This window comes from Triticum urartu, chromosome 7A (genome assembly GCF_056163025.1).
Source record: "Triticum urartu cultivar PI428250 chromosome 7A, HENAU_Tu73, whole genome shotgun sequence".
Lineage (NCBI taxonomy): Eukaryota > Viridiplantae > Streptophyta > Magnoliopsida > Poales > Poaceae > Triticum > Triticum urartu.
Window position 1 is genome coordinate 369367705 of NC_141879.1, and position 19521 is coordinate 369387225.

A 19521-nucleotide genomic window follows, 5' to 3' on the forward strand; every position below is an offset into this window, starting at 1 on the left:
ATGAAAGTTGGCGTGCGGTGTTGTTTTGTTGTTAGTAGTCCGCCTGCCAAGTTTCATCACGTTCGGAGTCCGTTTGACGCCCCAATGGATAACTATAGCGGCAATATAGCCGGTCTAACGTCGGACGTTTTCGGTCTCCGGAAATAGTCGCCGGGCCTCTCTCTCTCTCTTTTCTCTTCTCTCAGCTCGAGACCGTCTACACAGTCCACTGCCTACCGCCAAGCCCAACCTAACCTCTCTCGTCAGCCCGCGGCCCTGCTCGCGCACGCGTCCGAAAGTTGCCCCGGACCCGACCCGGACCGTCATCACCGTTGGATCCGGATCATCCCCAAACATCTACAAAATATCTCCTTTTTCTTATTTAGGCTACCTAAGCTATTTTTTCCCGTCCGTCTGATTACGATCGGAGGGACCTTATACCCCCCTAAACCTATCCGGCTTGCTATATATTGTGGGCAACCCTAGTTTCTAGGCACCTTGTCCCATCCATCCCATCATGCGCCGCCACTCCAAAAATCGTCCTCGGACCCGAGCGCAGCCTAGCCACCTGCCTTCTCCTCATTTTCCCCATCGCTCCAATCACGAGCCTCCTCTCCCTCAATCCACCCATTCCTGCAGCTCCTCCCCATGGCTTCTAGATCGAGCGAGCTTGATCTCCAGCATCAGCGCTCGAGCGCTCCTTCGCTTGCCCGGAGCCCCCGCAAGCCACTGATCCGCCCCGCTGTCCTCATCGTTGGCCCTCGCAGCGTCGCCCCAATCCAGGCCAGAGTCTGGCTTCCCTCTCCTTCCTTCTCCCCATTCTGTTTCTCCTCCTCCTCTCATGGCTCTCTCTCCCGTGGATTGCAGGATCTCGTCGCCGCGCTGCCGTTTCCGGCCTCCGGCCGCTCAAGACCCGCCTTGGCCCCCCTCTGCTCCCGCCCTGCGACCGAACTCCTCCAGCTCGACCCAGGCCGCCGAGCTCCCTACCGCGCTGGAGTCCCGCTGTTCCCGCGCCTCCGTCGTTCCCTCGTTCCAGCACCGAGCCCCTACGCCTGCGCCGCTGCCTGCGTCCTCTGCTTCAGCCGCCGTCGACCTCCTCCGTCACGCCTCAGTGCCGGACCTCCGCTTGGCCTTGTTCGTCCGCTGCCTCCTGAAGGCCATGGAGCCTTGCAGCAGACGCTCGCCGTTGCCGCAGTTCGCCCCGCTGTCCAGCCGCTCAAGCCCTGCCTCGCCGCGCCTCTGCTTCGCGCGAGCAGAGATGAGAAGACTGCTGCAGCCCGCTCCTCGTCGAGCGTTGACCGCTACGCCCAAGCCGGCCTTCTTTGTTCTTGGGCAACAAGCGCGCAGTACGCCCAGCGCCTCCTCACCCAGCCAGCATCAAAGGCCCAACGTGAGCAGCCCAGATCCATCTAATCCGGCCTGTAGCATTTTTTTCCTTAGCTGCTATTTTATCCATTTCCAGGGATTTGCACTTTTGCAGATCAGCCCTTAAAATTCATGCATTTCATTCCTCTCAAACGGCGCATCACATGTAAAAACTTTATATATGAAAAATGCTTAAAATTGTGTATAGTTTCATAATATGTCATTTTCACCCATGTTTAAAATGATTAAATTGCTGTTTGTCTAAATTTGTTCCTATGCCATGTTAAAATGCTTTAATTCATAACTAAATAACCATAGCTCCAAATTTAATAAAACTTATATGTAAATGGGGTAGAAAAATGCCTAGTTTAACATGGTGGCCTCACTTTGCTTGTTTAATAAATCTAAAATTATGTTTAGGGCAGAACAGTACCATAACCAAAATATGCACATGAGGATTTTTCCGGAATTGTTGTTCGTTGCTTCCGGCCTCATTTAACCTCGACTAGATAGGTAGTTTTACTTTGCTTCACCCTCTTGCCATGTTTAACAACATTTAATATTGTTGGGTACATAAACGAGATCGAACTAAATAACTTGTCGTGGTGTTTCGTTAATATGCAACTCGTTGCATATTGAGCTCCACTTAATTTGTAGGGTTGCTTGTGCATTTTGCCATGCCATGCCTCTTTAAACCGGACATGCATCATACTTGATTGTGCATCATGCCATGATTATGTGTTGGTTGTTTACTATGTTGTTTGCTTCTTTTCGGTGTTGCTTCTTCGAGTTGGTTCCGATAACGTCGTGTTGTGAGGATCCGTTCGACTACGCCGCTTGTATTCTTCATGGACTCATTCTTCTTCCTTGCGAGATTTCAGGCAAGATGACCATACCCTCGAAATCACTTCTATCTTTGCTTGCTAGTTGCTCGCTCCTTTGCTATGCCTATGCTACGATGCCTACCACTTGCTTATCATGCCTCCCATATTGTTGAACCAAGCCTCTAACCCACCTTGTCCTAGCAAACCGTTGATTGGCTATGTTACCGCTTTTCTCAGCCCCTCTTATAGCGTTGTTAGTTGCAGGTGAACATTGAAGTTTGTTCCTTATTGGAACATGTTTACTTGTTGGGATATCACAATATCTCTTATCTAATTAATGCATCTATATACTTGGTAAAGGGTGGAAGGCTCGGCCTTATGCCTTGTGTTTTGTTCCATTCTTGTCGCCCTAGTTTCCGTCATATCGGTGTTATGTTCCCGGATTTTGCGTTCCTTACGCGGTTGGGTAATAATGGGAACCCCTTGACTGTTCGCCTTGAATAAAACTCCTCCAGCAATGCCCAACCTTGGTTTTACCATTTGCACTAACAACCTACCACCTTCCCTTGGGTTCTGCAGACTCAAGGGTCATCTTTATTCTAACCCCCCCGGGCCAGTGCTCCTCTGAGTGTTGGTCCGAACCGAGCTGCCTGCAGGGCCACCTCGGGGAAACTTGAGGGTTGGTTTTACTCGTAGCTAGTCTCATGATGAGGACATGGCTCTATTATCTCATCTGAGTGTGCCCTGAGAACAAGATATGTGCAGCTCCTATCGGGATTTGTCAGCACATTCGGGCGGTGTTGCTGGATTTGTTTTAACTTGTCGAAGTGTCTTGTAGAACCGGGATACCGAGTCTGATCGAAAGGTTTTGGGAGGAGGTCTATTCCTTCGTTGACCGTGAGAGCTTGTCATGGGCTAAGTTGGGACTCCCCTGCAGGGATTTGAACTTTCGAAAGGCGTGCCCACGGTTATGGGCAAATGGGAATTTGTTAACGTCCGGTTGTAGAAAACCTGAAGTTGACCTTAATTAAAATACATCAACCACGTGTGTAACCGTGATGGTCTCTTTCCAGCGGAGTCCGGGAAGTGAACACGGTGTTGGAGTTATGTTTGACGTAGATTGTTCTAGGATCACTTCTTGATCATACTTTTATCGACCGTGCTTTGCCTTCTCTCCTCGCTCTCATTTGCGTATGTTAGCCACCATATATTTTAGTCGCTTGCTGGAGCTCCACCTCATACCTTTACCTTACCCATAAGCTTAAATAGTCTTGATCGCGAGGGTGCGAGATTGCTGAGTCCCCGTGGCTCACAGATACTTCCAAAACCAGCTTGCAGGTGCCGATGAGACCGTGCAGATGACGCAACCAAGCTCAGGAGGAGCTCGATGAAGATCTTGTCCTTTGTGTTGTTTCGTTCTAGTTGATCAGTAGTGGATCCCAGTTGGGGTCAATCGGGGACATTGTCGCATTTGGGGTTCTTCTTTTATTTTGGTTCCGTAGTTGGACCTTGATTGTATTTGGATGATGTAATGCTTTATTCATGTAATTGTGTGAAGTGGCGATTGTAAGCCAACTATGTATCTTTTCCCTTATTGTATTACATGGGTTGTTTGCGAAGATTACCTCACTTGCGACATTGCTTTCGATGCGGTTATGCCTCTAAGTCGTGCTTCGACACGTGGGAGATATAGCCGCATCGAGGGCGTTTCACCAGGAGACTTGGAGTGGAAGTCTGGTACTCCGTGAGGCGGCCACGAGGCAGTAGGGCGCGCCCAGGGGGGTAGGCGCGCCCCCACCCTTGTGGGCCCCATGGAGCTCCACCGACGTACTTCTTTCTCCTATATATACCCTTATACCCTAAAAACACCAGGGGGAGCCACGGAACCACTTTTCCACTACCGCAACCTTCTGTACCCGTGAGATCCTATCTTGGGGCCTTTTTCGGTGATCTGCCGGAGGGGGAATCGATCATGGAGGGCTTCTACATCAACACCATTGCCTCTCCGATGAAGCGTGAGTAGTTTACCACAGACCTTTGGGTCCATAGTTATTAGCTAGATGGCTTCTTCTCTCTCTTTGATCTTCAATACAAAGTTCTCCTCGACGTTCTTGGAGATCTATTCGATGTAATACTCTTTTGCGGTGTGTTTGCCGAGATCCGATGAATTGTGGGTTTATGAACTTGATTATCTATGAATATTATTTGATTCTTTTCTGAATTCTTATATGCATGATTTGATATCTTTGCAAGTCTCTTCGAATTATCGGTTTAGTTTGGCCTACTAGATTGATCTTTCTTGCAATGGTAGAAGTGCTTAGCTTTGGGTTCAATCTTACGGTGTCCTTTCCCGGTGACAGTAGGGGCAGCAAGGCACATATTATATTGTTGCCATCGAGGATAAAAAGACGGGGTTATGTCATATTGCTTGAGTTTATCCCTCTACATCATGTCATCTTGCTTAATGTGTTACTCTGTTCTTACGAACTTAATACTCTAGATGCATGCTGGATAGCGGTCGATGTGTGGAGTAATAGTAGTAGATGCAGAATCGTTTCAATCTACTTGACACGGATATGATGCCTATAGTCATGATCATTGCCTTAGATATCTTCATAACTATGCACTTTTCTATCAATTGCTTGGCAGTAATTTGTTCACCCACCATAATACATGCCATCATGAGAGAAGCCACTAGTGAATCCTATGACTCCCAGGACTCTTTCTTATATATTGCATCTCTTTTATTATCGTATCTCGTTTACTATTTTGCAATCTTTACTTTCCATTCTATACAACAAAATACCAAAAATATTTATCTTACTATCTCTATCAGATCTCACTTTCGCAAGTGACCATGAAGGGATTGACAACCCATTTATCGCGTTGGTTGCGAGGTTATTGATTGTTTGTGCAGGTACTAGGTGATTTGTGCGTTGTCACCTACTGGATTGATACCTTGGTTCTCAAAAACTGAGGGAAATACTTATGCTACTTTGGTGCATCACCCTTTCCTCTTCAAGGGAAAACCAATGCATGCTCAAGAGGTAGCAAGAAGGATTTCTGGTGCCATTGCCAGGGAGATCTACGCCAAGTTGAGACATACCAAGTACCCATCATAAACTCTTCTCCCTCGCATTACATTATTTGCCTCTGGTTTTCCTCTCCCCCACTTCACCTTTGCCGTTTTATTGGCCCTCTTCCGTTCGTCTCTTTTCGCTTGCCTCTTGTGTGTTCATTCTTAGTGCGGTTTGTCACCATCATGTCTGAAATTGGGGAGGTTATCATTGGAAAGGATAGTAGTAACGATGAGAGAAACTTTGATGCTTTTAATAATACGCATGAAGAACCTACTATTTTACACACTAAAAAGTTTCAGATTGGTAGTGGTAATATTGTTGGAAACGGAGTTATTCAAGATTTCTTTACTTGCGCTGGTGCTTTGCCCACTATGGGCGGGTCTATTCTTCATAAAACTAGTAGTCTTGCGGATGCTATATCTTTGCTCGTGGTTGAACTTGAAAGACAATTTATCCACATGCATCCTTGCATACAAAGGATTTTTCTAGAATTTTCCAATATTGAGCATTCTTCTATTAAGCGAGCAACTACCATCTTTTTTGCTCATGAGTTCAGATTTATAATAAAAGAGGCCAACGAAATTTTTGCGCATTATAGGGTGGATGCCGGCCGTCCCCCCATAGAAGCAATCCATTTTTATCAAGAAGGCATAATGCGTTTACGCTCTTTAGATCATGTTGCTTTTAATGAAAACCTTAGAAAAAAGGTTCCCACCGATGTTCTAGTTGAAAGGATTTCTGAACTTAATGATAATTTTGCTATCCAGAACAATGCGTTAGGTTTTCTCTTGAACAAAGGCTCATGACTTTTTGCTAAAAGAATGCTTATAATGATGAATTGGTTGTGCAATATGAGGGGCTAAAGGAGGAACCAATACCTCCCGAGCTTGATCTTGGGGACTTTTGTCCCATTAAATTTTGATGAGGACATCAATACCATTGTTACACCCACAGCCCCTACTGTTACATATACTGGACCAATTACTAGAGCTCGCGCACGCCAATTAAATTACCAGGGCCTAGCTTGGAGAAGGATGAACATTGGAGCAAGAACACGCATGAAGTTGATGGCATGCGCAAGGGGATCAAGAACGGAGTTACAAGTGATGATTTCAGGACTTTGAAGCCGCCATAAGGAGTGCATGAAGCCATGGACGAAATATACAAGATGCCACTTCATAATATTCGTCCATAGGCTATTCTAGGTGCTGCGTCACCTTATTAATGGGCCAGGCCCATGTAATTTCGAAATACTTAAGTATAGGCTATTTTTAGAGTCCGTATGTGTGGGGGAAACAAGAGTTAGGGTTGGTTTCGGACCCCACCCTCAAGGGCCACGAAATTCCCCTCTCTTCCTCCATATATACAGCCCTTAGGGCGTCGTTTAGACTTTGGGTTTTGTTTAGATTAAAAGTTCGCCATAGCTGCAACTTCGCGTACTTCGTTTGTGTCCAACGACCAGACCAAGACGTCACAGAACCCCACCTTGATCAATAAAGCTTTCATCTTATATTCGCAATATCCAGATTGCAATCTCAGTTTCTTGCTTGTTCTTCGTTTGCTCGCAGGAAACAGGCCCTCGTGGTCAGGTTGATCGTGCTCCGGCGTGGTCAATAACCCCTCGGAAGTTGGTTTAGCGATTGCTAAGGCGCGACGTCTCGCACGTTCGTAGTCGGATCGTCAAGGTCGACTCCCACAGAAAACGATAGCCACCATCTCATCGAAACATCGGGACACCTTTGCCTCTATCAAGTGGTATCAGATTTCCAGGTTGCTCGGTGAGATTTTACAGTTTTTCGTAGATTAGATCGAGTCTGTTCTTCATACCTACAGTCCACGAAAAAGCCACACAAAAAAAAATTAGGGTTAGTTCATCATATCAAAACCAATCTGAGCCTTTGCATAATCTTTTTAGGGTTTTTGCTTTGTTGAATTTGCGGTTGCATCGTCGTGTCAAGTTGCTGGTCTTAGAGTCTAGTCTTTTAGAGTTTCGAGTTCTGGTCACAAGTTGTCACGCCGCCGCCGCACCATCATCATCACCCATCTACCACTTTTGCTTATCCGCCACCGCTCTGAATCCATATCCATATACCACCACCAATCCGTATCCATATACCACCATCAATCTCTATCCATATACCACCACCGCTACCATATACCACCACCGCTGCCATATACCACCACCATATATCCACCACCAATCCGAGTTCTTCTCATATTAGGTTTGTTTTTGAGATCAATCTCAATTCCGATTCGTGTTTCCTTGCCTGCGTAGGTCTCGGAAAAAAAAAAAAGAGTCTGGAGACCCCCGGGCAGTTTTTAGGCCAAAATTTTCACGGGCAAAAATATTTTTTCCCTATCCTATTTTTAGGCTTTTCTGAGTCTTTTGAGCCACGTGCCATCATAGTGATTTTTTGTCGCACTTTTTCGTCGTCGCTGCCCTGATTTCCGAAAAAAAAAGTGAAAAAAAAAATTTCGTGCCCATCCTATCAGTTTGACGAGGGAAGAGTTTTGAGCACTCGCCATTATAGTAATTTTTCGCAAAAAAAAAAGAGGAGCGCAAAAAAAAAAAAAGAGGAGCGCAAAAAAAAAAAGAGGAGCGCAAAAAAAAAAGCGAAAAAAAAGTTCCAGAGTGTGCTTTTCCCTTATTTACGTGCAGCGCCGTGATTTTGTTAGTGTTCTAGGCTCGCGTCTCTAGCACGGTCTAGCCTAGGACCAGCACAGTACCGTCGTTGAGCGTTTATTCAACTTTGCATCTCTGAATTGATTATTGCTGACCCTTTTTGCTACCATACTATAAGCCTTCCCAGCTCCACATACCTCTACGTCGTGCGTTTGACTCTCCCTGGCAATCGCTCTATCCAAGCTTTTGAGAGTTTTGACTACAACGGTTGCCGATCACCGCCTGCTGTTGGGTAAGAACTGGTAAGAATTTGAGATTTGCTTGACGGATTTGTGACACCCGCCACCACCACCTCTTGTTAGTATTCTATAGGATCATATTCTTGTGTGTTTTCTATTGTTGCTAACCATGGCAGGATCACAAGCCGACGAGACTGACTGGGAGAACATGACGAATCAGGAGTTGCATGATAAATTTCAGCAAATGATGAATGGACAGGTGCAGGATGTGCTAAACAGATTTGAAGAGGCCATGGAGAAGATAGATGACATGGAGAAGACGTTCGAAACAAAGCTCGATGACAGGTTTAATGAATTGCTCGCGCGTCTTCCACCACCACCACCGGCTGCACCTCACGCACCTCTACAACAACAACAACGACGACTACCTACACATCGTGAAACAGCCCTCCGCCGAGCGAGCCGTATCCCTCTTGCACCTGGCCAAACTGTTGGTGCTGCTGTTGCTACTTCTGTGGCTCCTGCTGCTGATGCGGAGGAGGATGATTTTGCTGGCGATTACAAGGATGAGGTTGATCAAAATCAGAACTACGTGCCACCACCAGCACAGCAACCATCAGGTCGTCCACATGCAAATAATGGCAATGGTAGGGCTCACCCTCAGGTACGAGATCATGACCATCTCCCTAAACTAAAATTGAATATTCCACCATTTGAGGGTAGATATGTTCCTGATATATATCTTACTTGGGAGTTAGAAACTGAACAACGATTTACATGTTTACAATATCCCGAGGAGAGACGTGTTCCTGCTGCTGTTTGTGCATTCACTAGTTTTGCATGTGTTTGGTGGTCTGAGCATTGTAGATTATATCCCATTCCTGCTACTTGGGCTGCTTTGAAAACTGCTATGCGTACTCGTTGGGTTCCACCATATTATCAACGTGAATTACTTCAAAAATTGCAGCGCTTAAGACAGGGAAAAAATTCTGTAGAAGAATATTATCAGGAATTACAAACTGGCATGATTAGATGTGGTATTGTTGAGGAGAATGAAGCTATGCTTGCACGTTTTATGGGTGGATTAAATAGAGAGATTCAGACGATTCTAGAGTATAAGGAGTATACTAATATCACTCATTTATTCCATCTTGCTTGTAAAGCTGAACGTGAAGTGCAGGATCGACAGGCATTGGCGCGGACTAACTTTTCTGCAGGTCGACCTTCTTCATGGACACCACGTGCATCATCTACTTGCACACGTTCTGCTTCACCGGCGCCTCCGTCGGCTGCCACCTCCAACCGTGATACAATAAAGCAGGCACAATCACCACTATCTGCCAAGAGCACACCTTCTGGGCCTGCAAAGAGCTCTTCTTCATCCATGGCATCAACAGGGCAAACACATGATATTATTTGTCGACGTTGCAAGGGTGGAGGTCATTATGCGAGAGAATGCCCATCTAAGCGTGTGATGATTGTTACTGAGGATGGTGGGTATGAGTCCGCTAGTGACTATGATGAGGAGACTTTGGCTCTTATTACACGTGACGAACACGGTGGAGACGATTCTGATCATGAGACGCAATACATGGCTCCTGAAGATGCTGACAGGTATGAATGTTTAGTTGCTCAACGTGTTTTGAGTGTGCAGGTTACACAAGCTGAGCAAAATCAGAGGCATAATTTGTTCCATACAAAGGGAGTTGTGAAGGAACGTTCTGTTCGCGTGATCATAGATGGAGGGAGTTGCAACAACTTGGCTAGCATCGAGATGGTGGAGAAGCTATCTCTCACCACAAGACCACATCCACATCCTTACTACATCCAATGGTTCAACAACAGCGGCAAGGTTAAGGTAACACGTACTGTTCGTGTGCATTTTAGTATCTCTACATATGCTGATTATGTTGATTGTGATGTGGTACCGATGCAAGCATGTTCCTTATTACTTGGTAGACCATGGCAATTTGATAAAAATTCTATTCACCATGGTAGAAACAATCATTATACTCTTGTTCATAAGGATAAAAATATTACTTTGCTTCCTATGACTCCTGATTCCATTTTGAAAGATGATATTAATAGAGCTAATAAAGCAAAACAGGAGAAAACTAAGAGTGAAAATCAGATTGTGGCAAAAGAATTTGAGCAACAAATGCAGCCTAATAATAATAAACAATCTAGTGTTGCTTCTGAAATTAAATTGAAAAGTGCATGTTTACTTGCCACCAAATCTGATATTGATGATCTAGATTTTAGCAAATCTGTTTGCTATGCTTTTGTGTGCAAAGAGGCATTATTTTCATTCGAGGACGTGCCTTCCTCTTTGCCTCCTGCTGTCACTAACATTTTGCAGGAGTTCGCCGACGTCTTTCCACAAGACGTGCCACCGGGATTACCACCTATTCGCGGGATTGAGCATCAAATTGACTTAATTCCCGGTGCATCATTACCCAACCGGGCACCATATCGTACCAATCCAGAGGAGACGAAGGAGATTATGCGTCAAGTACAAGAACTGCTCGACAAAGGTTATATACGCGAATCCCTTAGTCCTTGTGCTGTTCCTATCATTTTAGTGCCGAAAAAGGATGGTACGTCGCGTATGTGCGTTGATTGTAGAGGCATTAATAATATTACTATTCGTTATCGTCATCCTATTCCTAGGCTAGATGATATGCCTGATGAATTGAGTGGCTCTACAATATTCTCCAAAGTTGATTTGCGTAGTGGTTACCATCAAATTCGTATGAAATTGGGAGATGAATGGAAAACAGCATTTAAAACTAAGTTTGGATTATATGAGTGGTTAGTCATGCCTTTTGGGTTAACTAATGCACCTAGTACTTTCATGAGGTTAATGAACGAAGTTTTACGTGCTTTCATTGGACGATTTGTGGTAGTTTACTTTGATGACATATTGATTTATAGCAAATCTTTGGAGGAACATTTGGAACATTTACGTGCTGTTTTTATTGCTCTACGTGATGCACGTTTGTTTGGTAACCTTGGAAAGTGCACCTTTTGCACCGACCGAGTATCTTTTCTTGGCTATGTTGTTACTCCACAGGGAATTGAAGTTGATAAAGCCAAGATTGAAGCTATTGAGAGTTGGCCGCAGCCCAAAACAGTCACACAAGTGAGGAGTTTCCTTGGCCTCGCTGGTTTCTATAGGCGTTTTGTGAGAGATTTCAGCACCATTGCTGCACCTCTCAACGAGCTTACAAAGAAGGATGTACCTTTTGTTTGGGGTACCGCACAGGAAGAAGCCTTCACGGTATTGAAAGATAAGTTGACACATGCTCCTTTACTCCAACTTCCTAATTTCAATAAGACTTTTGAGCTTGAATGTGATGCTAGTGGAATTGGATTAGGAGGTGTGTTATTACAAGATGGAAAACCTGTTGCATACTTTTCTGAAAAATTGAGTGGGCCTAGTCTGAACTATTCTACTTATGATAAAGAATTATATGCTCTTGTTCGGACCTTAGAAACATGGCAACATTATTTATGGCCCAAGGAATTTGTTATACATTCTGATCATGAATCTTTGAAACACATTAAAAGTCAAGCAAAACTGAACCGTCGACATGCTAAATGGGTTGAATTCATTGAGACTTTCCCTTATGTGATTAAACACAAGAAGGGTAAAGAAAATGTTATTGCTGATGCCTTGTCTCGTCGTTATACTATGCTTTCACAACTTGACTTTAAAATATTTGGTTTGGAGACCATCAAGGATCAATATGTTAATGATGCTGAATTTACAGATGTATTGCAGAATTGTAAGGAAGGGAGAACTTGGAACAAGTTCGTTCTTAACAATGGATTTGTGTTTCGTGCTAACAAGCTATGCATTCCAGCTAGCTCCGTTCGTCTTTTGTTGTTGCAGGAGGCGCATGGAGGAGGATTAATGGGACACTTTGGCGTCAAGAAGACGGAGGATATACTTGCTACACATTTCTTTTGGCCAAAGATGAGACGGGATGTTGAGCGTTTTGTTGCTCGCTGCACTACATGGCAAAGAGCTAAGTCACGACTCAATCCTCATGGTTTATATATGCCTTTGCCTGTACCTAGTGTTCCTTGGGAGGATATATCTATGGACTTTGTTTTAGGTTTACCTAGAACAAAGAAGGGGAGGGATAGCATATTTGTTGTCGTGGATAGGTTCTCGAAAATGGCACACTTTATACCATGTCATAAAAGCGATGATGCTGTTAATGTTGCTGAATTGTTCTTTCGTGAAATTATTCGCTTACATGGTGTGCCAAATACTATTGTTTCAGATCGTGATACTAAATTTCTTAGCCACTTTTGGAGATGTTTATGGGCTAAGTTGGGGACTAAGCTGCTTTTTAGTACTACTTGTCACCCCCAAACTGATGGACAAACTGAAGTAGTCAATAGAACATTGTCTACTATGCTTAGGGCTGTTTTGAAGAATAACAAGAAAATGTGGGAAGAATGCTTGCCTCATATTGAATTTGCTTATAATCGTTCATTGCATTCTACTACTAAGATGTGCCCTTTTGAAATTGTGTATGGTTTCCTACCTCGTGCACCTATTGATTTGTTGCCTCTTCCATCTTCGGAGAAGGTTAATTTTGATGCTAAAGAACGTTCTGAATTGATTTTGAAAATGCATGAGTTAACTAAGGAAAACATTGAGCGTATGAATGCTAAATATAAACTTGCTGGAGATAAGGGTAGAAAACATGTTGTGTTTGCACCTGGAGATCTTGTTTGGTTACATTTGCGTAAAGATAGATTTCCTACTCTGCGCAAATCAAAGCTAATGCCACGTGCTGATGGTCCTTTTAAGGTTTTAGAGAAAATAAATGATAATGCATATAAACTTGAGCTACCTGCAGATTTTGGGGTTAGTCCCACTTTTAATATTGCAGATTTGAAGCCTTATTTGGGTGAGGAAGATGAGCTTCCGTCGAGGACGACTTCATTTCAAGAAGGGGAGGATGATGAGGACATCAATACCATTGTTACACCCACAGCCCCTACTGTTACATATACTGGACCAATTACTAGAGCTCGCGCACGCCAATTAAATTACCAGGGCCTAGCTTGGAGAAGGATGAACATTGGAGCAAGAACACGCATGAAGTTGATGGCATGCGCAAGGGGATCAAGAACGGAGTTACAAGTGATGATTTCAGGACTTTGAAGCCGCCATAAGGAGTGCATGAAGCCATGGACGAAATATACAAGATGCCACTTCATAATATTCGTCCATAGGCTACTCTAGGTGCTGCGTCACCTTATTAATGGGCCAGGCCCATGTAATTTCGAAATACTTAAGTATAGGCTATTTTTAGAGTCCGTATGTGTGGGGGAAACAAGAGTTAGGGTTGGTTTCGGACCCCACCCTCAAGGGCCACGAAATTCCCCTCTCTTCCTCCATATATACAGCCCTTAGGGCGTCGTTTAGACTTTGGGTTTTGTTTAGATTAAAAGTTCGCCATAGCTGCAACTTCGCGTACTTCGTTTGTGTCCAACGACCAGACCAAGACGTCACAGAACCCCACCTTGATCAATAAACTTTCATCTTATATTCGCAATATCCAGATTGCAATCTCAGTTTCTTGCTTGTTCTTCGTTTGCTCGCAGGAAACAGGCCCTCGTGGTCAGGTTGATCGTGCTCCGGCGTGGTCAATAACCCCTCGGAAGTTGGTTTAGCGATTGCTAAGGCGCGACGTCTCGCACGTTCGTAGTCGGATCGACAAGGTCGACTCCCATAGAAAACGATAGCCACCATCTCATCGAAACATCGGGACACCTTTGCCTCTATCAAATTTAGTCCTTTTGATTACTTTTGCCTGCCACAAAGAAAACTTCCTGGTGAACGTAGGGAGTATGAAATGAGTTTCCGCGATCTGCCTTATCATTATCATGACAATACCTAGATCTATTCTTGCTTTTATGCCTAGCTAGGGGCATTAAACGATAGCGCTTGTTGGGAGACAACCCAATTTTATTTTTGTTCTTTACTTTTTGTTCCTGTTTAGTAATAAATAATTTAGCTAGCCTCTGTTATGATTGTGTTTTTTATGTTTTAATTAGTGTTTGTGCCAACTAAAGCCTTTAGGATCTTCTTGGGTGATTGTTGTTTGATCTTGCTGATAAAAACAGAAAGTATGCGCTCACGAAAATAATTTTCATTTTTTTACCAGAGAGTGATAAAATAACAAAATTCCTACTTCAGTAGATCAATATAAAAAGTTTCCTGGTCATCCTAATTTGTCAGAATTTTTGGAGTTATAGAAGTATTCAAAACCTTCAGATTGCTACAGACTGTTCTGTTTTTGACAGATTCTGTTTTTCTTGTGTTGTTTGCTTATTTTGATGAATCTATGGCTAGTATCGGGGGGTATGAACCATAGAGAAGTTGGAATACAGTAGGTTTAACACCAATATAAATAAATAATGAGCTAATTACAGTACCTTAAAGTGGTGGTTTATTTTCTTATACTAACGGAGCTCACGAGATTTTCTGTTGAGTTTTGTGTTGTGAAGTTTTCAAGTTTTTGGGTAAAGATTTGATGGATTTTGGAACAAGGAGTGGCAAGAGCCTTAACTTGGGGATTCCCAAGGCACCCCAAGGTAAAATTCAAGGACAACCAAAATCCTAAGCTTGGGGATGCCCCGAAAGACATCCCCTCTTTTGTCTTCGTCTATCGGTAACTTTACTTGAGGCTATATTTCTATTCACCACATGATATGTGTTTTGCTTGGAGCGTCTTGTATGATTTGAGTCTTTGCTTTTTAGTTTACCACAATCATCCTTGCTATACACACCTTTTGGGAGATACACGCATGAATCGGAATTTATTAGAATACTCTATGTGCTTCACTTATATATTTTGAGCTATACAATTTTGCTCTAGTGCTTCACTTATATCTTTTTAGAGCACGGTGGTGGTTTTATTTTATAGAAATTATTGATCTCTCATTCTTCACTTATATTATTTTGAGAGTCTTTTAGAATAGCATTGTAATTTGCTTCGGTTATAAAATTAGTCCGAATATGATGGGCATCCAAGATGGGTATAATAAAAACTTTCATATAAAGTGCGTTGAATAGTAGGAGAAGTTTGATACTTGATGATGGAGGCAAAGGTGTCCCGATGTTTCGATGAGATGGTGGCTATCGTTTTCTGTGGGAGTCGACCTTGACGATCCGACTACGAACGTGCGAGACGTCACGCCTTAGCAATCGCTAAACCAACTTCCGAGGGGTTATTGACCACGCCGGAGCACGATCAACCTGACCACGAGGGCCTGTTTCCTGCGAGCAAACGAAGAACAAGCAAGAAACTGAGATTGCAATCTGGATATTGCGAATATAAGATGAAAGCTTTATTGATTAAGGTGGGGTTCTGTGACGTCTTGGTCTGGTCGTTGGACACAAACGAAGTACGCGAAGTTGCAGCTATGGCGAACTTTTAATCTAAACAAAACCCAAAGTCTAAACGACACCCTAAGGGCTGTATATATGGAAGAAGAGAGGGGAATTTCGTGGTCCTTGAGGGTGGGGTCCGAAACCAACCCTAACTCTTGTTTCCCCACACATACGGACTCTAAAAGTAGCCTATACTTAAGTATTTCGAAATTACATGGGCCTGGCCCATTAATAAGGTGACGCAGCACCTAGAATAGCCTATGGACGAATATTATGAAGTGGCATCTTGTATATTTCGTCCATGGCTTCATGCACTCCTTATGGCGGCTTCAAAGTCCTGAAATCATCACTCGTAACTCCGTTCTTGATCCCCTTGCGCATGCCATCAACTTCATGCGTGTTCTTGCTCCAATGTTCATCCTTCTCCAAGCCAGGCCCTTCATTTGAAAGCAAAACAAATGTATCCAATTTAGGCAGCATCATAATCTCATGAACATTAGAATCATTACCAAGAAACGAAAGTACCTGGTAATTTAATTGGCGTGCGCGAGCTCTAGTAATTGGTCCAGTATATGTAACAGTAGGGGCTGTGGGTGTAACAATGGTATTGATGTCCTCATCATCCTCCCCTTCTTGAAATGAAGTCGTCCTCGACGGAAGCTCATCTTCCTCACCCAAATAAGGCTTCAAATCTGCAATATTAAAAGTGGGACTAACCCCAAAATCTGCAGGTAGCTCAAGTTTATATGCATTATCATTTATTTTCTCTAAAACCTTAAAAGGACCATCAGCACGTGGCATTAGCTTTGATTTGCGCAGATTAGGAAATCTATCTTTACGCAAATGTAACCAAACAAGATCTCCAGGTGCAAACACAACATGTTTTCTACCCTTATCTCCAGCAAGTTTAGATTTAGCATTCATACGCTCAATGTTTTCCTTAGTTAACTCATGCATTTTTAAAATCAATTCAGAACGTTCTTTAGCATCAAAATTAACCTTCTCCGAAGATGGAAGAGGCAACAAATCAATAGGTGCACGAGGTAGGAAACCATACACAATTTCAAAAGGGCACATCTTAGTAGTAGAATGCAATGAACGATTATAAGCAAATTCAATATGAGGCAAGCATTCTTCCCACATTTTCTTGTTATTCTTCAAAACAGCCCTAAGCATAGTAGACAATGTTCTATTGACTACTTCAGTTTGTCCATCAGTTTGGGGGTGACAAGTAGTACTAAAAAGCAGCTTAGTCCCCAACTTAGCCCATAAACATCTCCAAAAGTGGCTAAGAAATTTAGTATCACGATCTGAAACAATAGTATTTGGCACACCATGTAAGCGAATAATTTCACGAAAGAACAAATCAGCAACATTAACAGCATCATCGCTTTTATGACATGGTATAAAGTGTGCCATTTTCGAGAACCTATCCACGACAACAAATATGCTATCCCTCCCCTTCTTTGTTCTAGGTAAACCTAAAACAAAGTCCATAGATATATCCTCCCAAGGAACACTAGGTACAGGCAAAGGCATATATAAACCATGAGGATTGAGTCGTGACTTAGCTCTTTGACATGTAGTGCAGCGAGCAACAAAACGCTCAACATCCCGTCTCATCTTTGGCCAAAAGAAATGTGTAGCAAGTATATCCTCCGTCTTCTTGACGCCAAAGTGTCCCATTAATCCTCCTCCATGCGCCTCCTGCAACAACAAAAGACGAACAGAGCTAGCTGGAATGCATAGCTTGTTAGCACGAAACACAAATCCATCGTTAAGAACGAACTTGTTCCAAGTTCTCCCTTCCTTACAATTCTGCAATACATCTTTAAATTCAGCATCATTAACATATTGATCTTTGATGGTCTCCAAACCAAATATTTTAAAGTCAAGTTGTGAAAGCATAGTATAACGACGAGACAAGGCATCAGCAATAACATTTTCTTTACCCTTCTTGTGTTTAATCACATAAGGGAAAGTCTCAATGAATTCAACCCATTTAGCATGTCGACGGTTCAGTTTTGCTTGACTTTTAATGTGTTTCAAAGATTCATGATCAGAATGTATAACAAATTCCTTGGGCCATAAATAATGTTGCCATGTTTCTAAGGTCCGAACAAGAGCATATAATTCTTTATCATAAGTAGAATAGTTCAGACTAGGCCCACTCAATTTTTCAGAAAAGTATGCAACAGGTTTTCCATCTTGTAATAACACACCTCCTAATCCAATTCCACTAGCATCACATTCAAGCTCAAAAGTCTTATTGAAATTAGGAAGTTGGAGTAAAGGAGCATGTGTCAACTTATCTTTCAATACCGTGAAGGCTTCTTCCTGTGCGGTACCCCAAACAAAAGGTACATCCTTCTTTGTAAGCTCGTTGAGAGGTGCAGCAATGGTGCTGAAATCTCTCACAAAACGCCGATAGAAACCAGCGAGGCCAAGGAAACTCCTCACTTGTGTGACCGCTTTGGGCTGCGGCCAACTCTCAATAGCTTCAATCTTGGCTTTATCAACTTCAATTCCCTGTGGAGTAACAACATAGCCAAGAAAAGATACTCGGTCGGTGCAAAAGGTGCACTTTCCAAGGTTACCAAACAAACGTGCATCACGTAGAGCAATAAAAACAGCACGTAAATGTTCCAAATGTTCCTCCAAAGATTTGCTATAAATCAATACGTCATCAAAGTAGACTACCACAAATCATCCAATGAAAGCACGTAAAACTTCGTTCATTAAGCTCATGAAAGTACTAGGTGCATTAGTTAACCCAAAAGGCATGACTAACCACTCATATAATCCAAACTTAGTTTTAAATGCTGTTTTCCATTCATCTCCCAATTTCATACGAATTTGATGGTAACCACTACGCAAATCAACTTTGGAGAATATTGTAGAGCCACTCAATTCATCAAGCATATCATCTAGCCTAGGAATAGGATGACGATAACGAATAGTAATATTATTAATGCCTCTACAATCAACGCACATACGCGACGTACCATCCTTTTTCGGCACTAAAATGATAGGAACAGCACAAGGACTAAGGATTCGCGTATATAACCTTTGTCGAGCAGTTCTTGTACTTGACACATAATCTCCTTCGTCTCCTCTGGATTGGTACGGTATGGTGCACGGTTGGGTAATGATGCACCGGGAATTAAGTCAATTTGATGCTCAATCCCGCGAATAGGTGGTAATCCCGGTGACACGTCTTGTGGAAAGACGTCGGCGAACTCCTGCAAAATGTTAGTGACAGCAGGAGGCAAAGAGGAAGGCACGTCCTCGAATGAAAATAATGCCTCTTTGCACACAAAAGCATAGCAAACATATTTGCTAAAATCTAGATCATCAATATCAGATTTGGTGGCAAGTAAACATGCACTTTTCAATTTAATTTCAGAAGCAACACTAGATTGTTTATTATTATTAGGCTGCATTTGTTGCTCAAATTCTTTTGCCACAATCTGATTTTCACTCTTAGTTTTCTCCTGTTTTGCTTTATTACCTCTATTAATATCATCTTTCAAAATGGAATCAGGAGTCATAGGAAGCAAAGTAATATTTTTATCCTTATGAACAAGAGTATACTGATTGTTTCTACCATGGTGAATAGAATTTTTATCAAATTGCCATGGTCTACCAAGTAATAAGGAACATGCTTGCATAGGTACCACATCACAATCAACATAATCAGCATATGTAGAGATACTAAAATGCACACGAACAGTACGTGTTACCTTAACCTTGCCGCTGTTGTTGAACCATTGGATGTAGTAAGGATGTGGATGTGGTCTTGTGGTGAGAGATAGCTTCTCCACCATCTCGATGCTAGCCAAGTTGTTGCAACTCCCTCCATCTATGATCACGCGAACAGAACGTTCCTTCACAACTCCCTTTGTATGGAACAAATTATGCCTCTGATTTTGCTCAGCTTGTGTAACCTGCACACTCAAAACACGTTGAGCAACTAAACATTCATACCTGT

General features: G+C 43.0%; 1 protein-coding gene across 1 annotated transcript; it reads left to right on the top strand.

The window, feature by feature from the left end:
* Positions 1–627: 627 nt before the first annotated feature.
* On the top strand, positions 628–1392 carry LOC147959631 (uncharacterized). The gene is made up of 2 exons (XM_087532790.1): positions 628–768; positions 847–1392. The coding sequence occupies exons 1-2, from the start codon at positions 628–630 to the stop codon at positions 1390–1392; spliced, it is 687 nt and encodes a 228-aa protein (XP_087388916.1).
* Positions 1393–19521: the final 18129 nt, after the last annotated feature.